At 39.8% G+C, this 23,072-nt stretch overlaps 1 protein-coding gene across 1 annotated transcript in view; it reads left to right on the top strand.

The window, feature by feature from the left end:
- The window catches only part of cfdp1 (craniofacial development protein 1), a 39,589-nt gene extending 19,095 nt beyond the window's left edge, over nucleotides 1-20,494 (top strand). Inside the window, exons 6-7 of the mRNA XM_017704204.2 lie at nucleotides 8,108-8,266; nucleotides 18,959-20,494. Of these exons, the coding sequence (XP_017559693.1) occupies nucleotides 8,108-8,266; nucleotides 18,959-19,049 (250 nt within the window). The 3' untranslated portion in view covers nucleotides 19,050-20,494. The remainder of the gene's footprint in view (nucleotides 1-8,107; nucleotides 8,267-18,958) is intronic.
- Nucleotides 20,495-23,072: the final 2,578 nt, after the last annotated feature.

The raw sequence follows: 23,072 nt of genomic DNA, 5'->3' as shown, positions 1-23,072 counted from the left end.
GATGGAGTGTGGAGGAGAAGGAGGAGAGAGAAGAATCTGTTTGTTGTCTTGCGTGCTGATGGAACAGGTCACGTCAGGCTCTTAATTCAATACCAGGGTATGTTTTCCTCCTATAACAGCACATCAGCGCTGCACTGTCCACATAATCCACCTTTAAAACATTCACTGTTCTTGCTAATAAGATCAGATAACAGCAGTGATTTCATTTGATTTTAGCACAGGGATTGCCAACCAAACTTTTGGCCAAATACCAGCAAAATGATTGGTCCAACTCAAATTGACAAACCAATCATAAAAGTGAGGTTTGTTTTTTGTTTTTATTGTGGTTCATGTAAACAACTTTAATACAACGTAGAGGTAAGATAATGCATTTATATTAGGCAATATGAGAGAGATGTAGAATTTATACGGTGATTTGTTTCAGGATGCAGATTTGTTCACGTTAATGACAATCATGTAATTTACCTTCACAAATGTAAAAGATCATGTTAAAAAGATGTTAATTTGAAAGTTAATGTAAAGTTACTTTTTAGGTGATGCAACATTTTGTTACAACACTGATTTACACTGACTGGCTAGTTTAAGTACGCCTCCTTGTTCCTACACTCTCCATTTTATCACCTCCACTAAGCACATAAGTGTACTTTGTAGTTCTTTGTAGTTAGTCAGTGTTTCTCTGCATGCTTGTTCATTGGCAATGGTCAGGACCACCACAAAACCAGTATTATTTGAGAATCAATTCTCAATACTGCATTGACAATAATGTGGTGGTGACGTGTTAGTGTGTGTTGTGCTGGTGTGATGTACTCATACCAAGTGTGTGTGTGAGCGAGAGAGAGAGAGAGACAGACAGACAGACAGTGACAAGCTTCTGGTCATGGGAGACCTCAGACTACAAATAAACTCAACCCAGCTCACAGACTGACCGGCTCCTGTCCTGCTCTGTCTTTTTGGGGTGTGTGCGTGTTGGGTATGGTCACCATTTCTCTGATTTGCATTTATACATAGACATTTACTAATCTGGGGTCACTTTGTTCTCTTTTGACATTTTAATTTGCCTATAAAAAATGACATGCAAATGTTTTTATTAATGTAAAATAGTTATTGTAAAACGGATAGTTTCAGTTCTAAAATCTGATTGGCTGAGCCACATTTGAAGCTGTTATAGCATTCACAATAAATGCTCACCTGTGACCGCTTCACAACAACTGAATCCTGTATTACTGCACCATGAAAAGTCATTGTGCTGTTAATGGAATAACCTTTGACTCTAATGCTGCTCACTGAATGCGTCATTAATGTCACAGGCTTGAATTAAAGTACTCATGATATGATTTACTGTAAAATTGCAATATGAATGTCTAAAGAATGTCACTTGAGTGGCTTACATGCTTTAAGTGTCCATCTTTCAGTTCAGGTGGAATCTCAAGAGTCTTCATTCTTCTTCAGCTAAGTAGTCCACTATTTGTTGGGTGGGGGTGGGCGTGGGAGTGTGGGAGTGTGTGTGGCTGTGTGTGTGTGTGTGTGTGTGTGTGTGTGTGTGTGTGTGTGTGTGTGTGTGTGTGTGTGTGTGTAAAAATACCACCTCATTGTCCATTTCAAATAGTGATTCAACAGTTTTCCTTTCCAAACTATTGCTAAAGGCTCATGTTAAATCTTTTGGCATCAAAGGGGGTTTAAATACTTAACAATAAAAATGAGTGCTGTAATGTTAGTGCTGTAATTATTGTAAATATTGTTGCTATTATCATGTATGATAGTTTTGATTTTCCGATTTTAAATGAACCTGTTTAGAGTTTAATCCATCAGTGTTTATATCTGAGGCTTTTTTTTCCCCTTTTTGGGCTTGCCTGAGCACAAACCTGAAGAAATCACTTAATTTGTCATATTGAATAACTCTTTTGGTCACGTGGGACTACAGATTTTAATAAAGATTTGTTTGTTAATAAATCTAAGAACTTAAATAAAAATTTCTAGTAGGTATTGTTAGGCTACATACACATATCCAGACTGAAGTGGCACAAAGCCAAGTTTTTACTTTAATGTGACGAAGATCAGATTTGGGTGTCCACACAGCTCTTGATCAAAAATCTGATCTTTTCAAATTCGATCTGTGCCACTTTCATATATGACCCTACATCTGGTGCATGTCCGATTCTGTTCAGGATACACATCTGTTCACATTAATGACTGAATTCACAAATGTGAACCGTCACGTTTAAAAGATCAGATCTGAGCAAACTGCATTGAGCATTGAGATCTGTGACGTGAGTGTAGTCTATGTTCATCCACCATACATAGATACATACAGTAATTGTACTGTTTGTTCAGAAGTTGTGGTCACCCACTCACCCAGCGTTTCTTTTGAAAGGGTCTGTATTTGCACCCACTTTGCTGCAGTAACAGCCCCTGCTCTACTGGTAAGGCTTTATGGTAAATATTGGCACATTTGCTTTGAGAATTTGACTGCTTTTAACCACAAGAGCATTAGTGAGGTCAGGTGCTGATATTGGATGATCTGTTCTAGATTACAAACGCCACTCCAGCTCATAAGAAAAGTATTCGGTTGTGCTCTCCAGAGAGGATGGTTCCACTGCTCCGCATGTAAAACATGTTCACTTGTATTATAAACTTTTTTTTTTTTTTTTTTTTTTGAATATGAAGCATGTATGTGCATGTGAGTAGCAGGTCTAGCAGCCAGGCCTCTAGGTGAATCCCTCGCCCTAATCAGAATGTGCTTATTTTGGCCACTCGTTTAACTCAGAATCCCAGAATTCCACACTGCAGCTGGATCTCTGCCCTCTCACTCACGGCTATCGCACGCCACACTGAGCCCCGATTGCCTATTAATTCTGTGTCACTACAAGTTTAACTCTGTGTGAACGTGTGTGGTCATCCATATCGATTCTGTTGACAAACCGTAGCAGCAGAGTGGGTTTGATGGAAATGCTTAATTGACTGACTCAGATTTCTTGACAGTGGTAGGGTGGTGGGGACCAGGTGTTGAAGTCCTCCGAGCAAGATGTTATACAGTCTTATCTGATATACAGTATATACTCTCCAAAATGGCTGTTAAGCTACATGTGTCTTCTGGGTTTTTATGTGCAGCTTTGATCTTGGACCTTTGGATACTATTGTTCTTTACAGCTCTCTTCATGCTCCTCTCTGTCATTAATGATTCTTAAAAATGGTTTTAGGCCAAATCTTTTTCTCAGAACAAACATCAAACAATGTTTGAATCATCAGACAAAGTATTAGCAACAATTTCATGAAATGACTTTAAGTGTGGGAGCATTTAGAAGCATTAAACTCTTTGGACATCTGGTTTTAAAGATTTTGTTATTTGCTGCATTAGCCTCGTTGCTTCAGTGCAAAACTAAAGAAGCAAACTTGTACTGACACCATGTCTTGACTAATCAGCTAAACTTGGGTAAGGAGAAAATTGTAGTAATAGGATTTTTCTTTAAAAACTTCATGTCTTTACTTCAAACATTAATAACACTGCATGCTTCAAACACTCACTTGGTATTGGTGCTCTGAAAGCGGAGAGTAATCTTTAAGTTCTTTGCTTGAGTTCAGTCTCTCCTAGAAGCTCTCTCAGTGGATTGGTTCTGGTTAATACGGATGTGCATGCTACTGATATATTGGTATTAGTTGACCTGTGTGGTCACACGGTAAAGCCATTGTAGAGGACGGCTTTGCTAAATGACTGAAATTTATCCATGTTCAGCTGTAGTTCATTTGGATGTGTTTCATTAGAGAAGACATTTTTATATTATGGTATTGATCCTCATAGATTTTCTTTTTTTGCGAGCTCTGCATTTTAGTGTGTGTGTGTGCAGGTTGGGGAACAATCAATATGTATTTTTTGTCTTATTAAACTCTAAGGGTTATTATTTAGTAACTTCATGGAAAACCTAAGGTTGAAAAAAGCCTGAAAGCCTGAACATGCTGGCAATGCATGTTTTATCAAATTTGAACAGGTGATGTAATCTAAGAGTTTAGCTTTTAGTTTTATAAAAACAGTAATTAACTGACTGGTATTACTGGTGATATGGTTTGTGTCAACTGTGAAAGGCCAAATATGATTGTCAGCTCTCAAACAGCAATACATCAAATATAAATATTGTGGGTCACTTGTTTTGTTTTTTTTGTTTTTTTGTTTTTTTTGTTTTTTTTTGGTTTTTTGGTGGGAGGGTTTCTCCTAGTACTGAGTTTTTATTTGCTCTACCACAGTACTCAACATTACTACTTACCAAGCTTGCACCAAGTACTGAATTGCTTGGGGTTTCCGAGTGAGTCGGCTGAGGCGCCCAGGCCCCCCTCATAACTACTGAAATGGTTCCACCTGTATTGCTGGAATACAAGAATAGAAAGTCATTGGTATGTGAGCCTTTAAATCCTCAGGAGTGAATTACTTTTATTACAACAGAGGTGTCCAGTGGTTGCAGTATAGAACAAGACACTAAAGATCAGCTTTATAGGGGATCTTTACTGATATATTTGCAGAACTTCAATATCAGCTGATGTTATTGGCCAGATGATGAATAAGTCAGGCCCTAGTGTGGTTTTCTCTGCTGTGTGTGTGTGTGTGTGTGTGTGTGTGTGTGTTTTGTCTATGTAGGCTCTGAATGTCGTGGGAACGGTTGTACACTGGAACAGCTGGGAGAAAGCTATGTGTAATCATAGGCTTTATGTGACATGCTTCAGTATGTGTGTGTGTGTGTTACATTTCATCATCTTTTATTCATCTTCACACCAACCTTTGCTGATCTCCTGAAAGCAGAGCTAAGATTGTTCAGTCCTGAGGTTGCAGAATAAAATAAACATCACATTTTAAAAACAAATGCTCTCTCTCTCTTGAAGGATACTGACAGCTCTAGCACAGATGGCAAATGCATGCTAGCAGGCTTTAGTCCTATCTCTCATTAAAGCCTCTCTCTCTCTCTCTCTCTCTCTCTCTCTCTCTCTCTCTCTCTCTCTCTCTCTCTCTCTCTCTCTCTCTCTCTCTCTCTGCTTATTTAGATGTTGAGTTTATGTTTTAAACATCAGCATTGTGGAGGGTAAATATTACACTATATTGCCAAAAGTATTCACTCATCTGCCTTCACATGCATCTAAACTTGAGTGACATCCTATTCTTAATCTATAGGGTTTAATATGATGTCGGCATCATATTAAGCATCAACTCTTCTGGGAAGAGTTCTCCCCTGCTCTAATTCATCCCATAGGTGTTCTGTCAGGTTGAGGTCAGGACTCTGTGTAGACCAGTCAAGTTCTTCCACACCAAACTCGCTCATCCATGTCTTTATGGACCTTGCTTTGTACACTGGTGCGCAGTCATGTTGGAGCAGGAAGGGGCCATGCCCAAACTGTTCCCACAAAGTTGGGAGCATGAAATTTTCCTCTCGGTCTGCTGAAGCATTAAGGTTCTTTCAATGGATCTAAGGGGCGGAGCCCAATTCCTGAAAAACAGCCCCACACCATAATCCCCCCTCCACCAAACTTTACACTTGGCACAATACAGCACCGTTCTCCTGGCAACCGCCAAGCCCAGGCTTGTCCATCGGATTGCCAGATGGAGAAGCGGGATTAGTCACTCCAGAGAACACATCTCCTCTGCTCTAGAGTCCAGTGGCGGCGCTTTACACCACTGCATTTGATGCTTTGCATTGCGCTTGGTGATGTAAGGCTTGGATGCAGCTGCTCAGCCATGGACACCCATTCCATGAAGCTTTCTATGCACTGTTCTTGAGCTAATCTGAAGGTCACATGAAGTTTGGAGGTCTATAGCGAGTGACTCTGCAGAAAGTTGTCGACCTCTGCGCACTATGCACCTCAGCATCTGCTGACCCCACTCTGTCATTTTACATGGCCTACCACTATATTGCTGAGTTGCTGTTATTCCCCATCGCTTCCACTTTGTTATAATACCACTGACAGTTGACTGTGGAATATTTAGTAACAAGGCAATTTCATGGCTGCACAGGTGACATCCTATCACGGTACCATGCTGGAATTCACTGAGCTCCTGAGAGCGACCCATTCTTTCAGAAATGTTTGTAGAGGCAGTCTGCATGCCTAGGTGCTTGGTTTTATACACCCATGGCCATGGAAGTGATTGGAACACATGAATTCAATGATGGATGGGTGAGTGAACACTTTTGGCAATAGAGTGTATATTGCAGTGCTGTAATCATACAGTAGAAATGTATATTAAAGCTTTTTATTGATTGCCAGTTAAGTTTAAGCACAGGTTAAGTGCTTGAAATTAGTTTCCTAGACAGATATAAATTGTGACATTACGATGTTTGTATTCCCATCTCATACATGTATCTTCTTCAAGCCTGTCAGAAACAGTGGCTCCTCTTGAAACTGCCTGAGGAAACGGTGTGAAAAACTGCTTCAGTACAGTGCAAAAGTAAGGAATGCCTGAAAATGTGTGTTGTGTTAATGTTATGGTTTCCGTTTCCAGTTAACTAGACAATTTTACATTATAAAAGTACAGCGTTTCAGACTAAAAATCTGATCCAGTGAGACAGGTTTCTTAGTAACATAAAAGCATTACATAAAAGCTGTGCTTAATAATGTTACAAAGGATCAAAAACAAAACAAAAAACAAGTAGGAAACAAAATCTGTTTAACACGTGAAGCACCAAACTGTTTAATTGTTGTTCCCATGACTAACAGGACAGTGATGTGTATGGACATGAGCAGGCATGCAGTTGTAGCCAACTAACATGTTATCTTAGAAGTGATGTACTATCCATAAGCAAACATGCTAGCCAGTAACTGATACAGTCTCAATGTAACCTCCTAGCTACTAGTTAATATATGCTTTCAGCGAGCTTTTCCTGTTGTTTTTTTTTTTCTTTCTCGTTTTTGTCTTTTTAGAAGATGGTGTGTGTGTGTGTGTGTGTGTGTGTGTGTGTGTGTGTGTGTGTGTGTGTGTGTGTGTGTGTGTGTGTTATATACTCGAGTCTCAACAAAAGACTTAATGAAAGAATTTAATATTTTATAAATTAATAAAGTTTTTAAGCTACATAGCATTGAGTATTATACTAAATGAACAATAAAACCATAATATGAATTTTTATAATATATAAGTGTTTTATATAATAATTATTATATATTATTATTATATATTAAGTATTATAATTATAACGTTCTTGATCTTGACTCTGGCTTGACTCTAGTGGTCTTGATTACAGTGTTAATAAGCATTATTAAAATGAATACTTCATTTTTGGCATTCTTCTGAGTGATTCACATTGTGAATTCCTTAAGGCTGTGTTTTAGACTTTCTTTGTGGTGTCACTTCCCTTTGGTTGTGGTCTACAAAGAGATGAAGGTGGAGTAGTTTTCTGGAAAACACCCTTTTTACACACACACACACACACACACTTGCATTCTGGTTGTTTTCATTCCTGTTTCTCATGAAAGAACTTCTAGTATGACTCACCTGAGCGTGAAACAGTTTGTCCTTGGACCCTTGCTTTTCTCCAGCACCCTCAAAGGATTTCCGCCCCTCCCCCCACTTTGTTCTAGGGACCCCTGCACCCCTCCCCCCCCCCCCCCCCCCCCCCCCCAAGCCATCACTGCCTCATGGCCTGCACCCCACCACTGTGATGGCTTCAGCTCTTTTTCCTGACACAGATCGTTTAACATTTCATTATTCCAGCCAAGCGCGACACCAGTGTGAAGATGACTTCTATATCATTCAAAATGGACATATTTGTTCCAACAGCATGAGAAATAGCACCACGATTGTTTTGATCTTTGCTTGTTTTGATCATTGCTTCTTTTTTTTTCCCCAACACACTTTCTCCCTCTGCTGTTTCTGTCTGTCTGTCTATTTGGCCTCTGCTTTCTGTATTTTTGTGCACCATTATTTTGATGCATTCAAGCCATTTCCTCTTTGCTGATGTACAGCGACAGTGTCACTTGAGGTTTTTGTCTCTTATGACATTTATTTTTGACATTTATTTAGCCCTTTTTATGTCAAGGTCACTTATGTTTAAGATTTTTGAGCTCTTTGTTCTGGTGAAAAGCTTCCTCTATACCCTCTTGACTTCGTTTGACTTTTGTTTTCCCCTCTCTCCTCCAGTGCAAAGAGGCCAGTAGCAATGGACAGCATCCTGAACCGTATTGGAGCCAAGAAGCAGAAGATGAGCACGCTGGAGAAGTCCAAGCTGGACTGGGATGCATTCAAAACTGAGGAGGGCATCACTGATGAGCTGGCCATCCACAACCGAGGAAAAGAGGGGTGAGTCCTTCACATTTCTTAAGCGTCACGGTCCCAGCCCCTGCAAGTAGGAGGTCTGAGACGATAAAAAAAATTATGAAATATTGGCAAAATAGCACAAAATTATTGATAAATGTCAATATTTTGATTGCTGTTATATTTAGATTCTCTGGAATGGTTTATGTTTGCACCCAAGGGGCCAACAAAGGTTTTTATCATGCCATATGTAAGTTTTACAGACAAAAAAAATACCTCTACGTATTGATTTTAGGACTATTGTCAATGGTCCCAGCACTACGTAATAGTAGGTTTATTGCCAGCTATAATATAGCTTACAATGTGACACCAATGACAATACGCGTATTGTGATTGAGTATATCATGATGCATCTGCATATTGCGATTGAATCCCTTTTAGCCCTTGTGTCTTTGACCATGTTGCTGCCATGGTAAATATGTATGGAATGACAAGATTAGTGTAGAATCTACAGAAGCAGCCTTCCTCAGTAGATAACATTTAAATCAGGCTTATTTTTTTGCACCTCAGTTTGGTCAAAGAAAAACTATTATGCAGTACCCTTACAGTGGGACTGCTCATTTGGAGAAGGAGCTGTATTGAAGTACCTCATATGTAGAACCATGTTTCAGTTAAGTGATATACCGATTAATGCCCACTTTCTGAGTCAGCATCACCTGGAGCACCACTTAGGATTCAGACCAGCAACCCTGTAGTTCTCTGTTCTGAACTCACTGCACCTCTGCTCTTATTAACATGCTCTACCCTGTACTTTGACTTTTTAACAGCCCTGTTAAAGTACAGGGAGTGAGTGCTGTTGTGAGCTTCTGCCTTTCATAATCTCGCTATCCATATCCTTCCAAACCTTTTAGAGGAAAAACAGGAGGCCACAGATATGAAGACAGAGGTCAGGTCAGGGTCTTGCATAAGAAATGGATGAAAAAGAAACCTATAAATTCCTCTTGAAATTTGACCTGGTTTGACCCCTGCTCTGAGAAATAAATAATTAGTTTAATTTTATTTTTTTTGTGTGTGTGTGTGGTGCTGAGTCTTATGTTAAGCTCTTTGGTGCAGCAGTTCTGAATGTGACATAGTCCCTGTGGTGTCCTTTAATGAAGTGATCCTACAGGTCTTTGTCTTTAACTGTATAGAGTGCGCTGCTGGAACCGAACCTCAGCAGCCTTGGGAGATTCTGAACGTGCTAATTTCACTCAGTTTGGAATGGCTTTCCATTCCATGGAACATTCAGTATTTTTCAATCAAATCTTTTTCTGCACTATTTGTTGTATACACTCAATTTTCATAGAACAGAATTTTGATGTGTTTCCTTGTAGTTCGAAAAGACCAGAAAAGCTGTTACCCCAAAATCAATGGGCCTCACTCACCAATATCATTCTTTCTTTCTTTCTTTCTTTCTTGAATTTGTTCTGGAGAAAGGTGCTAAGAAAGTCTATGTCAGATTCAAGACGTGTTCTTAATCCGCATAATTTTTCACACCTTTGTTGTCTTGAGTGTGTTAGGATCCTGTTCTTACCTAAGAACAAATCCCAAATAAGAAAACACTGATTAATGTCAGAATCTTCATGAAAACTGCGTAAACAGGTTTTAAGTAGAAATGTCTTTTGAAGAGCAGTTCGTGAGGGAGGTCTATTTTTATTATAGAAGCCACTGGGCAGCTGCTAAATTCCATCAGTTTATGTGAGATGTGTATGAGTTAAGCTATAAATCTGTATTTAAGATTTATTTAAAATGTTGAGCCTTTTGGCTCCGGTACGTCACAGCATACTCTGTTAGACATTCTTGTGACTGTATTTCAGTAAGGTAAAGCTTGCCCACTGACCATAAAGTGCTTCACTGATGCCATGAATTTGCACACACCAGGATACTTGCACTGCAACGCTCTCCTCTGGGCTTCTTGTTACAATATTTCTCAATACTCATCTGTTAATTAAAAAATATTAGATGCATTAGTGGCACAGCTGCATCTAGGCATTCATTCAACTACGCAAATTGGAACAAAATCGCATTGCTCACGGATGAATAAAAATGCTAAACCTTTTTATATATATATATATAAAAAAATAAAATATTGAAGTACACTTGAGTAGACGCCTTTGAACACAGCCTACGTGTGGAAAACACTGACAGGAAAACACTTCAAGCTTATGTGGTAAGTGGTACAGAAGTTGCAGCAGATAGGGGTCAAGTTGAAAAGAGTTGCATTATTCCTTTAACAGATTGACCTTTCAGTTGGAGTTTTAGGGAGATGGAGAGCAGCGATGAGGAACAGCACAAAATAGATTAACTTAAGCCAAACCTTTTTAGATGAGAGCCAGAAGGCCAGAGATAGAAAGATGGAGGTTAGTTCAGGTCCAGCTTCTGCTTGCATAAGAAGTGAATGAAAAAGTAGCAGTGAGATTCTGGACTTGGCTGACCTCAGCTCTGATAAGAGAATAATTGGTTTAAAGAGCATGTATTTTTTTGATGTTCATGCAGGAAGAACATCTGTTGTTGTCTAGATGTGTCTGTGGTAGAGCAAGATGATGTGGATTTTAGTGGGTAAGGCTGAGTGGAAGTGGAACCAAGATGCAAGTTATATTAAGCACTTTGGTACAGTTTTAAATGTGACAAAGTTCCTGTGGTGTACTGTAACAAAGTGATCCTAGTTTGCCTTTAATTGTATAGAGTGTACGTCTCTAAGGCAGAGCAAGGCTATGGAAATTACATGTTTTCATGTAAGTAGTATGTGTGGACCAACACAGAGAAACACTATTTTGGTTGTGTTTGCCTGTAATTAAGTTGTTTTTTTTGCTGTATGTAAGTGTGTAGCATGTGCTGCTCAGAGAGGCTTATGTTATGCATTAGTGAGAGGTGCTTCACCATCAGTGATATTCTAACACAGTGTTGTGGATATACAAGTGGTTTTAACTACCCAAGAAGGTTGTGTGGGATCACATCTGCACTTAAAGCCTCGTGCTCAGCCCACACAGTGAGCTTACGCTCACCTACACACACACGCTTTGGCATCAGGAACACCTATGGTTGTTCCTCATGGAAATAGATGCTTACACGTGTGGTTACTCTTCATGGATATGCTGCATGCATGCACACCTTTGGCCCACTTCCAATGCTGAACTGAACAATGACCTTTATCCAACAGCAGGTACATTTCCATCTAAAAGATTTTTTTATGCTTTAGAGCGCTTCAGAAAGTTTGCTGATGTAGACTGTGGACATGGAAATTGTTGGTAGATTTTTATAATTATTGGATATGCATGAGTACACTGCTAACCTTTCAGGGGCCAGTATTCAAATAAAGAAATCAGTTTTTAGTGTTGGTTATGTGTCATCATGAGAAGGCAGACAAATAATTCTATAAAAAAAAAAAGTCTTAACTTCACGGAAATGACAGTTTTATGTTTTAACAGGATTGTAAAATGTGACCATATTGTAAGAATAATATACTTGTGTGTGTGTGTGTGTGTGTGTGTGTGTGTGTGTGTGTGTGTGTGCACGTGTGTGTATATATATATATATATATATATATATATATATATATATATATATATTACATATATATATATATATATATATATATATGTATTACATATATATATATATATATATATATAATCGGGGCTGTCGAAGTTAACACGATAATAACGCATTAGCGCGATCTTAATTTAACGCGATTAAAAAAAATAGTGCTGTTAACGTAAATTCTGTTTGGCCCTGCGAGTCATCCGTAGTTCATTTTGAGACTTGACCGTGCGCAGCGTCTCTCATTAAGAGTAGAGGAGTGAGTGTCTGTGTTTACATGCAAAGATTTTTGCCAATCAGATTGAAAACAATCGGATTACAGACTCACACTGGGGTGTTTATTCTCACTCTGCTCAACAGTCTGATGAAAATCTTCGTTTACATGTTCGCTACAAGTAATCCGATGCAAAATGACGCGCATGCATGGAGCAGCGCTGAGAGTGACCGTTACCATGACGGTGAACTTCACGTGAGTTTCCAGTTGGCGCGCTTGAGTTTTTAATGGCTTTAAACTGATGTCAGGCTCAGAAAAACGTCCTTCACATGTCCTCATAAAGGAAGCGGCGAGAGGAAGACGTCGTGCTCTGAGACACACAAGCTGGACGTCCGTCCCAAAGCCGTCTTTTAAAGCTCAGAGGTTAAACTTCGTCTCCTCTGCAGACCAGCTTCTGCTCCGCCATGCTGAACGTTCTTACACGCTCCAATTGGACTGTAATCGGATTCAGGCGTTTACACGGATATTATTCTTCTGTTTAACGGATTATTTAGAGGTTTACCCACCTCTTTTAATCGGATAGAAATTATATTCCGAATGGCCTCAATCGGGCTAGACTATTCGGATTGTGGTGTTTACATGGACGTGTTCTATTCCGATTGAGCTATTAGATGGATTGTTAGGCTGCATGTAAACATGGCTTGTGTGTAGCCACTTTTACATGCTGTTTACAGTGCTGTAGCACTGTGGTATGACACTACTTGTCTTTAATGAAGTCCAGCTTTGTGTAATTTATTTTTGTTTGCGCAGTGTTGTGAAGTCCTATAGGCTGTGACTGAATACAACTTCAGGACAATTGAAGTTTTATGTAGTTACATATATCTGAACTGAGTCACAGTAGTATGTGACGACATGTCCTATATTTGAGACTACAGCTCCCTAATCTATTACAAATCCAATTGTGTTTTGTAGGTTTAGTATTACTGCCTAGTATGTGAGTGAATAAATCACAAGAACTCTTTGGTGTGAAAGAAATTACATTACAATACATTCTACGATTGCAAGTAGGCCAAGTCCTGAGGCAGCAAAGCAACAAGTCATACATACATGAATAAATGTTTTGTGTATTTGTGATGTGATTTTATGCTCACCAAAGTCTAGCGTGCAGCGTGTGTGACGTGTTTCAAGTCCTGTTGTTGTAGAAATCAGTGGCTTATGGATCTGCCAATGTCAGTATTGGTTTAAGCATCAAGTCTAATTAAAAAAAAACTCCAGTTCATGTTTAAAGTATCCTATTCCACTATGAACCACAGAAAGCATATTTTGGACAGAGAAACTTACTGTGTTTAAATATGAAGTCAGGATAGCATGCATGATTTTATAATGGTGTGTGTCTAGGGTAAAAAATGAAGAGCTAATAGCAAGTCAGCTGGTAGCACTAAATTGTACTTTTCATTACATGAGCCATGTCACCATAATGTGTTTTGTGTATATAAAGCAGCTTTTCTCTTTTAAGTGTCTTCTTTTTAAGTCTCTGGCCTGCTTTCTGACAGCTTTCAAAATAGAATAATGAAATAGAATAAACAAACAGGCAAATGTAGTAACACCTGTGCACTATTTGAGATGTTTTATCCCTCGTTCCTTTAATATATAATGAACCCTGACTACAGCACCCACTGAGACAGCCTGCATACAGGGTTACCACTACAGAGTATATAATCTTATAACACAAATTACAGCACAGTGCTAAACATGTTTATTTTATTGCGTGTTCTAGTAAAACATGTGTAGAATAAGTGTACAGGAATAAAAAAGCTTTGTTTGTTACTTTTTTAAGCACATTTTAACATGTTCACATGCTCACATTAATGCACAGTAAAGTGTAATATACATACTCACAAATATGTACAAACTCACATCTTACAGTTTAAAGAAACACTTTCAAATGCTGGCACTTCAGCTGGTAAACCAAGTACCCATGCACTTCCCCAATAGTTTTTCACATTAATCTGAATGACACCATCTATGCAGAGACAGGCTAGTATGAAAATATTGCGAAGGCAAGATGACAAATTTGGGTGGAACCATCAAAGCATTGTGCCTGTTGTCGGGAGATTGTGAGTGACTCACCAGCTCGGAATCGATTAAAACACATTGATGAGCACTGAGGTACAGATAACCTTACATATTGTAAGAGCAATGCATGAATGTTAAACTTTTAACAACAATAATATATCATTTTGTCATGCAGGATGTAGAAATACTGTAAATTCCAAAATGTGGATATGTATTCAGGAAAAATGGTTCAAAAGAATGTTATATAAAGTACCTTTTCTCTCCTCGAAGTACATGCATGTAAAAAGCTCTGGCCTTCTTTCTCTCCTTGACCTTCTCACTAATTCCAGCAGATTAATTAGCTTGTACTGGCTAGCAAATGTGAGCTCTCGTGGGTGGTTTGCTGGAATGCTGGTGCTTTACTGAATTTTGTGCCCACCCTTGGGCTGCCTGATGTCTCCATTCATCTCCCCATCTGGAAGCCCTCGAGCAGCCCTATCTTCGCAGGTCTCCATAGTTACCCAGCTTACTGCTGTGTGCGTGTTTGTGTGTAGAGACTGATCTCACGCCTCCAGGGGAAACTCTTTGTGTCGATCTGGTGATGCTCCTGGGTTCGGGTGAACTGTACCGAAGGGTGTGGGGTTTGAAGCTGGGGGTTGTGGGAGTAGATTTTGTTCTCCAGAGGATGTTGATCAACAATGACATCATTGCTGCACGCCAGGACCCGCCTCTCATACAATGATGCCTTTAACCCCTTCAGGGTCTGATGAGATGCGTGTTGAAGCCCAATAGTCAAATAGTGCAGCTCTTTTACTGATGATCTATTTCAAGAATTGATACATGATACTATTATTTGATTAATCAGCTAATCAAACCATCGTGAATTACTTTTCATTTTGCCACCATCATAATTCAGACATTTTTCACGTGACTGTTAATCTCTGACAAAAAATGCATATGAAATTTGTAGTGTTTGGCTCAAAAGCACACAAAAAATGTTTCTTCAGGTTGTTCTGGCTACTGCACATGTACATATCGCCACAGCAAGTAAGTAATTTGTGTAAATAAAGAACCAAAAGTATAAAACATTAGGAGTATTGAGTTGTTTTCCTTGTTTAGAATTGATTGTTGTTGTGTCAGTCTGTCAGAATGACTGCATACATATATGAATATCATAGACTTGTGTTTCCTGGACTCAGGGCCCCCCAGATGATTCATGTGTTTGTTCCAACCTAACTCTCAACACACAGGAATGAAAGAAAAAGGAGAAATATCTATGGGGACCCTGATGACTGGGTTGGGAAACGCTGTTATAGACTTTAATAGACCCTTTCTTGTTTTTAAATAAGTGACATGTCAATGCAACTATATTCCCTAAATGACGTCTTTAGCCAATCAGTGTTGCTGACTAATTGTTGCAGCCCTATTATTGGTCAAAGATTTGTTATTGTCTGTTGTTGATGTGCTCCAAGCTTAGCTTCAGTAGACTGCGGTGAAGGACCCCAAAAACTTGTTTTGGGACCTCAACATAAAGCTCCACCGACATGCCAAATTGCAGCTTGTTGCTGGTCTTCCATTTCCCTGTCTCTTTGGGAGGGATGTGGTTTGGGAGGAGCATCGGCAAAGGGTGTGGAGGGCGTGGTGGCCCACGCTGGTGGCTGAAATAGCACAAAATTTACTCATGTGTCCCACACTGGGTGCCCACAGGCTCGAATTCAGCCCAGAATTCAGCCCAGAACATACCTGCTGATTCTGGATCATCAGGGCTCTTTAAATTCAGATGAACTGAATATGGTGGTGGACTGATCTTTCTAATTGCTGATCAGATTTCCTCTTCTCTGAGTTGCTGTAGGATGGCTCATGGTTTCAGTGTGATCCTGCCTTTAGAGTCTGACCTTTCAGGGGGTTACACCAGAGCCTCTACTCTCATGGGGTTGCTAACACAGGCAGGAGAACAGACCTGGAGCTCTGGAGGATGGGTCTGAGGTCTCTTGAGAAAGGGGGGAAGGAAACTACCTGATTGACAGGATGAGACAACTACTACTAGAATATCAAAATATCAGATGTTTGGGGACCCTTAATGTAATACATATACCTAATACATTGTAAATGACCTTACTGCAAAAATCTAACCTTTTTAAATATTGGACTAGCTCTTTAGATCTTGCCATTTTTCTTTGCATAAACTGAGACAATAATGAGACAGTTTCCTTGTGATATCACCACTCATCATTGCTCAGATCCTTCAGGTGCTTAAATATGGTTTACTTTTAAATCACCTTTGATTCAAATATTTTTAACATGTGCTTTTAACAACAGTTTGGGTAAAAAAGCCTCTTGAATATTCATCTAAAATCTGTTCTTCATACAAAGAAGAAAGTTTGATAAACATGTTATTTGTGTCCATTTCCCGCCACTGGTTAGGTCTCCCCCATCACATGATGCCATCAACCTGGGAGGGTGAAGGCCAGCACATGCTTCCTCCAAATCACATGAATCAAACCCCCTACCACTAATGCACCATCACTGAAAAGCTCAACTCATTAGGAGAAGAAAGTTAACAGCCAGTTCTGTGATATCAGCTAACAGACAGAATGTTCTGAGTGAACGGCGACAGGTTTATCCCTCACAGAGAGATCAAAGCCAGTTATGTTGTTTTGTACTCACAACCATGCATGGCTGTGGCATCACTGAGGAACCTTCTGATGGTAGGGCCTGACGGTAAACCATTGCAGCTCCCTCATAAAAAGTGTGCAAAGTGTGCAATATTAGACAGGCAGTGTCAAATACTGGACAGCTTGGTCAAAAAAGAGAAATACGTATGTATTTGTAAGGGAAAAAGTGTCGAAGCCAAATGAAGTTGGTTCCAGTCCTTTCACAAATCATCTGCTTTTTATACCAGACTACACTAATGTTAAACGTGTGGTAAGTCTGTCTTCTGGCTGATATAAAATGCACATTTCACAAACTCTTATGTCCACAGCTGGTGCAATCCACTGAGGATTTTCGGGGCCATAGAAGAAAATCTAATGTTAGATAAGTAAATCTTCGCTTTCCTCAAGAGCCTCTTATCTCCAAGTGCAAATTCAGCTGCTGAGTTTCTCTCAGCTGCTCCCATTAACAGTGCTCTCAAAACCTACATAACAGCTCTGACTAGAACATATCTGTTCTAATGTAATGTACATTATTTTATGTGATTATAAACTGGCCCCTGTTAATATAAAACTAGCCCCAAGCCATGTTTGGAGGGTCATAAGTCTGTGAAAGTTCTCCTTGTAAGCCTTGTTAACTTTTTTTTTTCCCCCAATCCTTTTGATTTGACTTTTCACATTTGTTTTTGTATATGACCCATCTGTTATTGATCTGAATGACCGCTGCTCTGAATGAAAATGGGTGCATGTAGGTACCAAGTCAATAATCTTGTGTGCGTGATTTAAATGTGTTCTGAATAACAAAAAAACTCTATAATCAGATGCAAAACTACATTTGTCAGATGGTCTATTAGGTATATTAGGATTTAATAGAATTTTACTGTGCAGTCCACACAATTTCAGGAGGTTTTGTATAGTGGGCTGGATTGAGACATTTCTCAAAATATCAAGCAGGTTGGCCATTTTCACTGTCCCTCCACTGCAACCTGTCTCGATGGGGGTGTTATGTGCAGTGGCTGCAAATAAATCTTATACATGCTACTTCAAGCCTGTAATGTGAACATAGCCTAAGCCTCCACTGTCTGCTATCAATAGAGCTGACTGCAGGCCCAAGGCTGTATGGAGAGGACACAGTAAATAGTGCAGTGCTGCAGAAAACCCCCACAATGAGTGACATTGAAGAGCTGCTGTGTCATAACAGTGATTCTGCATATAGCATCAGCCCCTCCCTAACGCACTCAGTGACACAGGACATAGGACAGACAAGACAGGAAGTTGTTGCAAAAGAGGTCTGCACAACCCACCCACCTCTATACTAGAGGTATGGATGTCTCTGTGTCCTGAAAAGTAAAATAAATAAATGTATTCACAACCATCCTGAAACTGTAACAAACTTGTGCCTGTACATGACACTGCAAGCTCATACATTTCATACATGCATTTCACATCCCGCAGCAGTGCCTCTTAAGTGAGATTTCCCAGTTTAAAAATTAGGCGAGCTGCCTTTTGATGATGATCTTGAAGTTGGCAGGAAACTACCACTGCTTTGGGGTCAGTCCCTGTACCGGGTGGCCACTGCAACAACAAACTGTTGGCACATTTTTCTGCTAATTAAGTACAATATGTAAAATAACATGCATAAAATGTGCCATAACATTTGCATACAGAAGTGTGTTCTCTGTAGAGGATGTGAACTTATTTTCATTTAGAAAATCAACCAAATAGATTTTGACCAGGGGTGCCAAAACTTTTGGATACAACTATAAATGAAAAGGAGGACAAGTAGCTCAAAGGTAAAGTTAAAAAGGTAGCTACCTCAGTCTGGCTTCTTTTCTCTGGCTAAAAGTCTTTGTCAATTGTGTTCTGAATAATGTAACTGAGTAAATCACTTTCTCTAAGGTAAGAATTAGACTAGTGTTAGCTTTGTTGTATTTATTACTCAATAGATCAGTGGGCTATGCTAGCAGTGGTCCCAGTGGTTGTGTGATATATTTGAGCAATGCATGCTGGATATTGCAGTGGGAGAATTTTGATGAACAAAAACATATAAATAAAGTCTGTTAAGCTGATGAGGCCGAGTGATACAATGAGACACTACAGAATACAGAACGCAAATACCACATTAGAATTTAACACAACATAAATACCACAGGCCAGAATTTAAGTATTGTCTGTACTGTTTAGAACAGCATGCTGTAAATTCTGTGTGTAAATTGTGTGTTTTATCTGCTACTGTAGGTACGTGGAGAGGAAGAACTTTCTGGAGAGAGTGGACCAGCGGCAGTTTGAGCTGGAGAAGAGCGTGCGTCTTAGCAACATGAAACGGTGACTGGAAAATGGACAGGGTTGATCCAGAAATACATGGACTGTATACATACACACACACACACACACACACACACACACACACACACACACACACACACACTCCCTATACTATTTGACTCAGTTGGCCAGCTCTCTCACCTCCTGCTTCTGACCTTAGTTCACATGAGAAGCACACTCATCCATGATTGGTGCCACCAATCTGATGATCTAGCCTGTATCCACCTCTTCTGACCTGATCTGTATGAGAAACCTAGAAATGATTCACTCATCTCTCACCTGTCAGCTGGACTCAGTAAGGACATAACAATCAAGAGAAAAGAACGGCATGGGGATGGATCTCAACAGCATCAAATAAAAGGCTATGTTTACAAGGCCGGTAAAAGTGGCCCGAATCTGATTTTCTCACCAAATCTGAGTTTTTTGTTTGGCTGTTCACATTATCTTTTAAATGTGATCTGTATGCGAACAGATCAGCTCCTAAACCGATCCGCATGCGCAAAAGAACAATACTTCGCGAGGTGGCTCGTCCACAGGTAAACAGTCATGACGGCCAGTGAAGTGATTATAGGCCAGGAGCGATTATAAAGTTCCAGTGGTTGACAGCTGGACTCATCACCCAGTATGTGTTTGAGTTCGCCATTAAAAAAAGCATGTTATTCGGCCACGGCCACTTCTTTGGTTTGTGTCCTCAGATTCTTCAAACGCTGCAGCATCGGTCTCCTCTGGCAGTCAGATTCAATGCGTTTTTGCTGTTCACACTGACACACAAATGACACGTGTGTCACATATGAGGAAAAGATCACATTTGGGCCTCTTTTACCTGCTGTGTAAACATGGCCAAAGTCTCACAGTGTATCATGGTGTAGTGAAAATGAGAATTCCAGTGAATTTGTGTCGGTTAGGTTTGATCTATAGTGTTTCCAAAAGTGGTTCCAGATCTTATCCTGCACTACGCAGCTCAGTACTTTTTGTTTTTCTCTGCTTTAAAACATGGGAATTGGCTCTTAAATAGCCATGTATTTTAGAGTAGGGAAAACATTAAACTATGTATTTGATCTACAAGATTTTGGTACTTCTGTAGTGACATGATTCCATAGTCATTCTCAAGTCAAGTCATAAAGACTCAGTGTATTGTATCTGTGCTTTAACACACCTTGTTTAACTTATCAGGTAATTACTAAGGTGTTTGATAACTCAGTCTCGACATTTTAACTCTTAAAGAATAAAAAGACGTCATACTGAGCTGCTTCTCAGACTCATATTCATTCTGGGGCGTTCTTGGGATTGAAACATAAGGGTGTGTTGTTTGTTCCTGTATTTATGCCGTTTCTCCTTTGAGAGTTTGCTCTGTTAAGATTGATTGATTGTATGGTAATTACATCTGTCCTGCTGTAAACAACTTTTTTTGCCCTTTGACATGGAATAAATCAAATCATTTGGTTTTGACTTTTTTTTTTTTTTTTTTCTTTTTTTTTTAAATATGGCATCGCTTGCTTGTAATTGGTTCACCCTGCTAATTAATGACTCTGACCGTCTCCGTGAGGAGGAGACGGTGATGTCATACTCTGTGCCTGTTGCCTCAGATGGTTTCACCATAACTGACATACACAGCAGGACCACCTCCAATTTGCCTTCTTCCAGCTCTATACCCAGAGGCTCAGCACCCCAGCACAACTGTCTGAAGAAAACACCTCAAGGGGTTTTCTTAGTCTTTTTTTTTTTTTTTTTTTTTTTTTAGCCCCACTGATGTTTAGTGAACCCTAGGAACTTTCTTTTGTGTTTGATAACAGCTAAGCCTTTCTTCTGCAAGCCTTCCACAGAGTTTGCTGTTGTGGAGGTGGCATCTAATTGTAGTTTTGGATGTAGTTTCAGGATGAAACCAACTCTTTGAACTTTCAGACTGTGATCTTTGGAGAAAGTTTTGTCTCTCAAACAGTCCTTTTCTTTGTGTGGGGGGAAAGATGCATGTTTCCTCTATTAGGCACGTTCTTCAGTGTTGCACTTTGATGCTTCTAAATTATTGCCCTAATTGTGGAGAAGGGTACTTCTGATACACTAAGGGTGTTTTCCCTCTGTATCACCACATATTTAAACCCCACTGACTTGAGAAGTCGTGGATGACTGCTTAGTAAGGGGTTTAATGCTGAACATTTTTAGGTTTGGTATGGTTTTTGATTCTGTCATTTAATGGAATGTCATTTAGATTTCATAATTTCTAAAAAATGCCCCCTGGTGAAACACCCTGCATCGAAGCTTCTAAGCTTTATTTTGGTTTCTCAGTTTTTTTTCTCCAGAACTGTTCGGTTGTCAGGGCCTGAATCAGTAGTGTTCATCCTTTCACTTGAAGATAACTTTCTGTTTATAAAGCTCTAGCTCCTCCTTCTCCCCCATCATTGCAGGGCCACTACGTTTGTTTACTTCCATTACCACTGGAGACCCAGTCAGAGAAGCTTTCAGTGGTTCATCTGTTCGTTTGTGTAATTGCAGACCCCTGTTTCTCTCCCTCCTCTCCACATACAGGAGCAGTGTGTGTGTGTGTGTGTGTGTGTGTGTTTCAGTGGGAGTAGATGGATGTGGTCTGTGATGATGAAGCAGGCTGTTTGTGCTCGTACAGCAGGTATACCATGTGGAGAGCTGCACTGCAGGTGGAGTGTACTACAGCCTATATTCCTCCACTACATCACTGTCCTCCCAACTCCATTCAGCAGGACCCCTGACTGCCTCTCAGAATCCCCTCCCCCTCGCAGAGGGACAGCGAGCAGGGCTGTGCTGCCACACACATACAGTAGCAGATATCCTTGTGTACGTAAGGGCCGTATCTCACACACATTCTTTTGTCACTCGGTGTAGAGAGTCACATTCAGGAGAGGTAGCTCTACTCATTATTCATCACCTACCTCTCTCACTCAAGAGCTGTTCATCATTATTCAATCTCTCTCTTTTCTGCTTCACATTCTCTCTTTTGGTCTTTCTTTCTCTCACTTGAATTTACTTTTCACCCTTCCTGTCTCCCTCATTTTCTGTCTCTTCACTTTCTTTTCCTTCTCTCTGTACTTTTCCTTCGTTGTTTTTCTACTTCTACTCTTTCTTCCGCTCTCTTTCTCCTTTACTGTCTTCCCTCGCTCTCCTCTTTTTCTGTCTACTTCTCATTTTCTCTCCTTTTATTTCTTCACTTTTCTCTCACCCTCTCTCTTATTTCTCTCTGGTTATCCTTTACTCTTGCACCCTCTTTCTTTTTCTTATCTCTTGTTTTTATTCTTTCTATACTTTTCTCTCTTCCCCTTAATTTATTCTTTTTTCTCTCCTTTTCTCTTTATCTTCATTTTTTTTCCTCTCTATATTTTAATTTTCTACACTTTCCCTTCACATTATATCTACTTCCTCCTTTCTTTCTGCTGCTTGTGTCTCTTTGGGTATTTGTTTCAGGCTTGATTTCTGTTTGACGCTTGTTTCCTTAATCTGTTCTATTTCTCTTAAAGGCCTTTCCTTTTCCTTCCCGTTTTTTTTTCTGTCTGCTTCCCTTTTTATTTTGCTCTATTTGTAAAGCAGCATCATGGCTGAGGAAACAGGAGTATCTTGTGTGAAAGAACATAAATGAGCCTCTTTTGGGTGTGTATCACAAGGTCCTCCTCCTTTGCATGTGTTCTGTGTGCTCAGGGTAAGTTTGACAAAGCAGGCAGAAATCGGTCGTTTCAGCTGAGTGAAATCCTCAGACTGGGACAAAGACACTCTGCCTGCAGAGATTACATTATTTCCACATTAAGAAAACAAATTACATCAATTTTATCTTTCACTTTACCCACGTTTGAATCTCAGATATTTTGATGCATCACAAAAGCAGCCTTTATGGAACCTTAGGTAGACAGCTGGAATGCCTGATGTATATTTGGCACAAACTTCACCTCCAGGCATGTGTATCCGTCCGTCACCAAGTGCAAGGTTTCAAACGAGGCCAGGGCCTGCACAAATAGACGCCACTGTGGAGAAGATAATTATAAACAATTGTGATAAAGAGAGTCTAAAA

The sequence above is a fragment of the Pygocentrus nattereri genome, chromosome 7, assembly GCF_015220715.1.
Source record: "Pygocentrus nattereri isolate fPygNat1 chromosome 7, fPygNat1.pri, whole genome shotgun sequence".
Lineage (NCBI taxonomy): Eukaryota > Metazoa > Chordata > Actinopteri > Characiformes > Serrasalmidae > Pygocentrus > Pygocentrus nattereri.
This window is presented reverse-complemented; position numbering and strand designations above follow the sequence as displayed.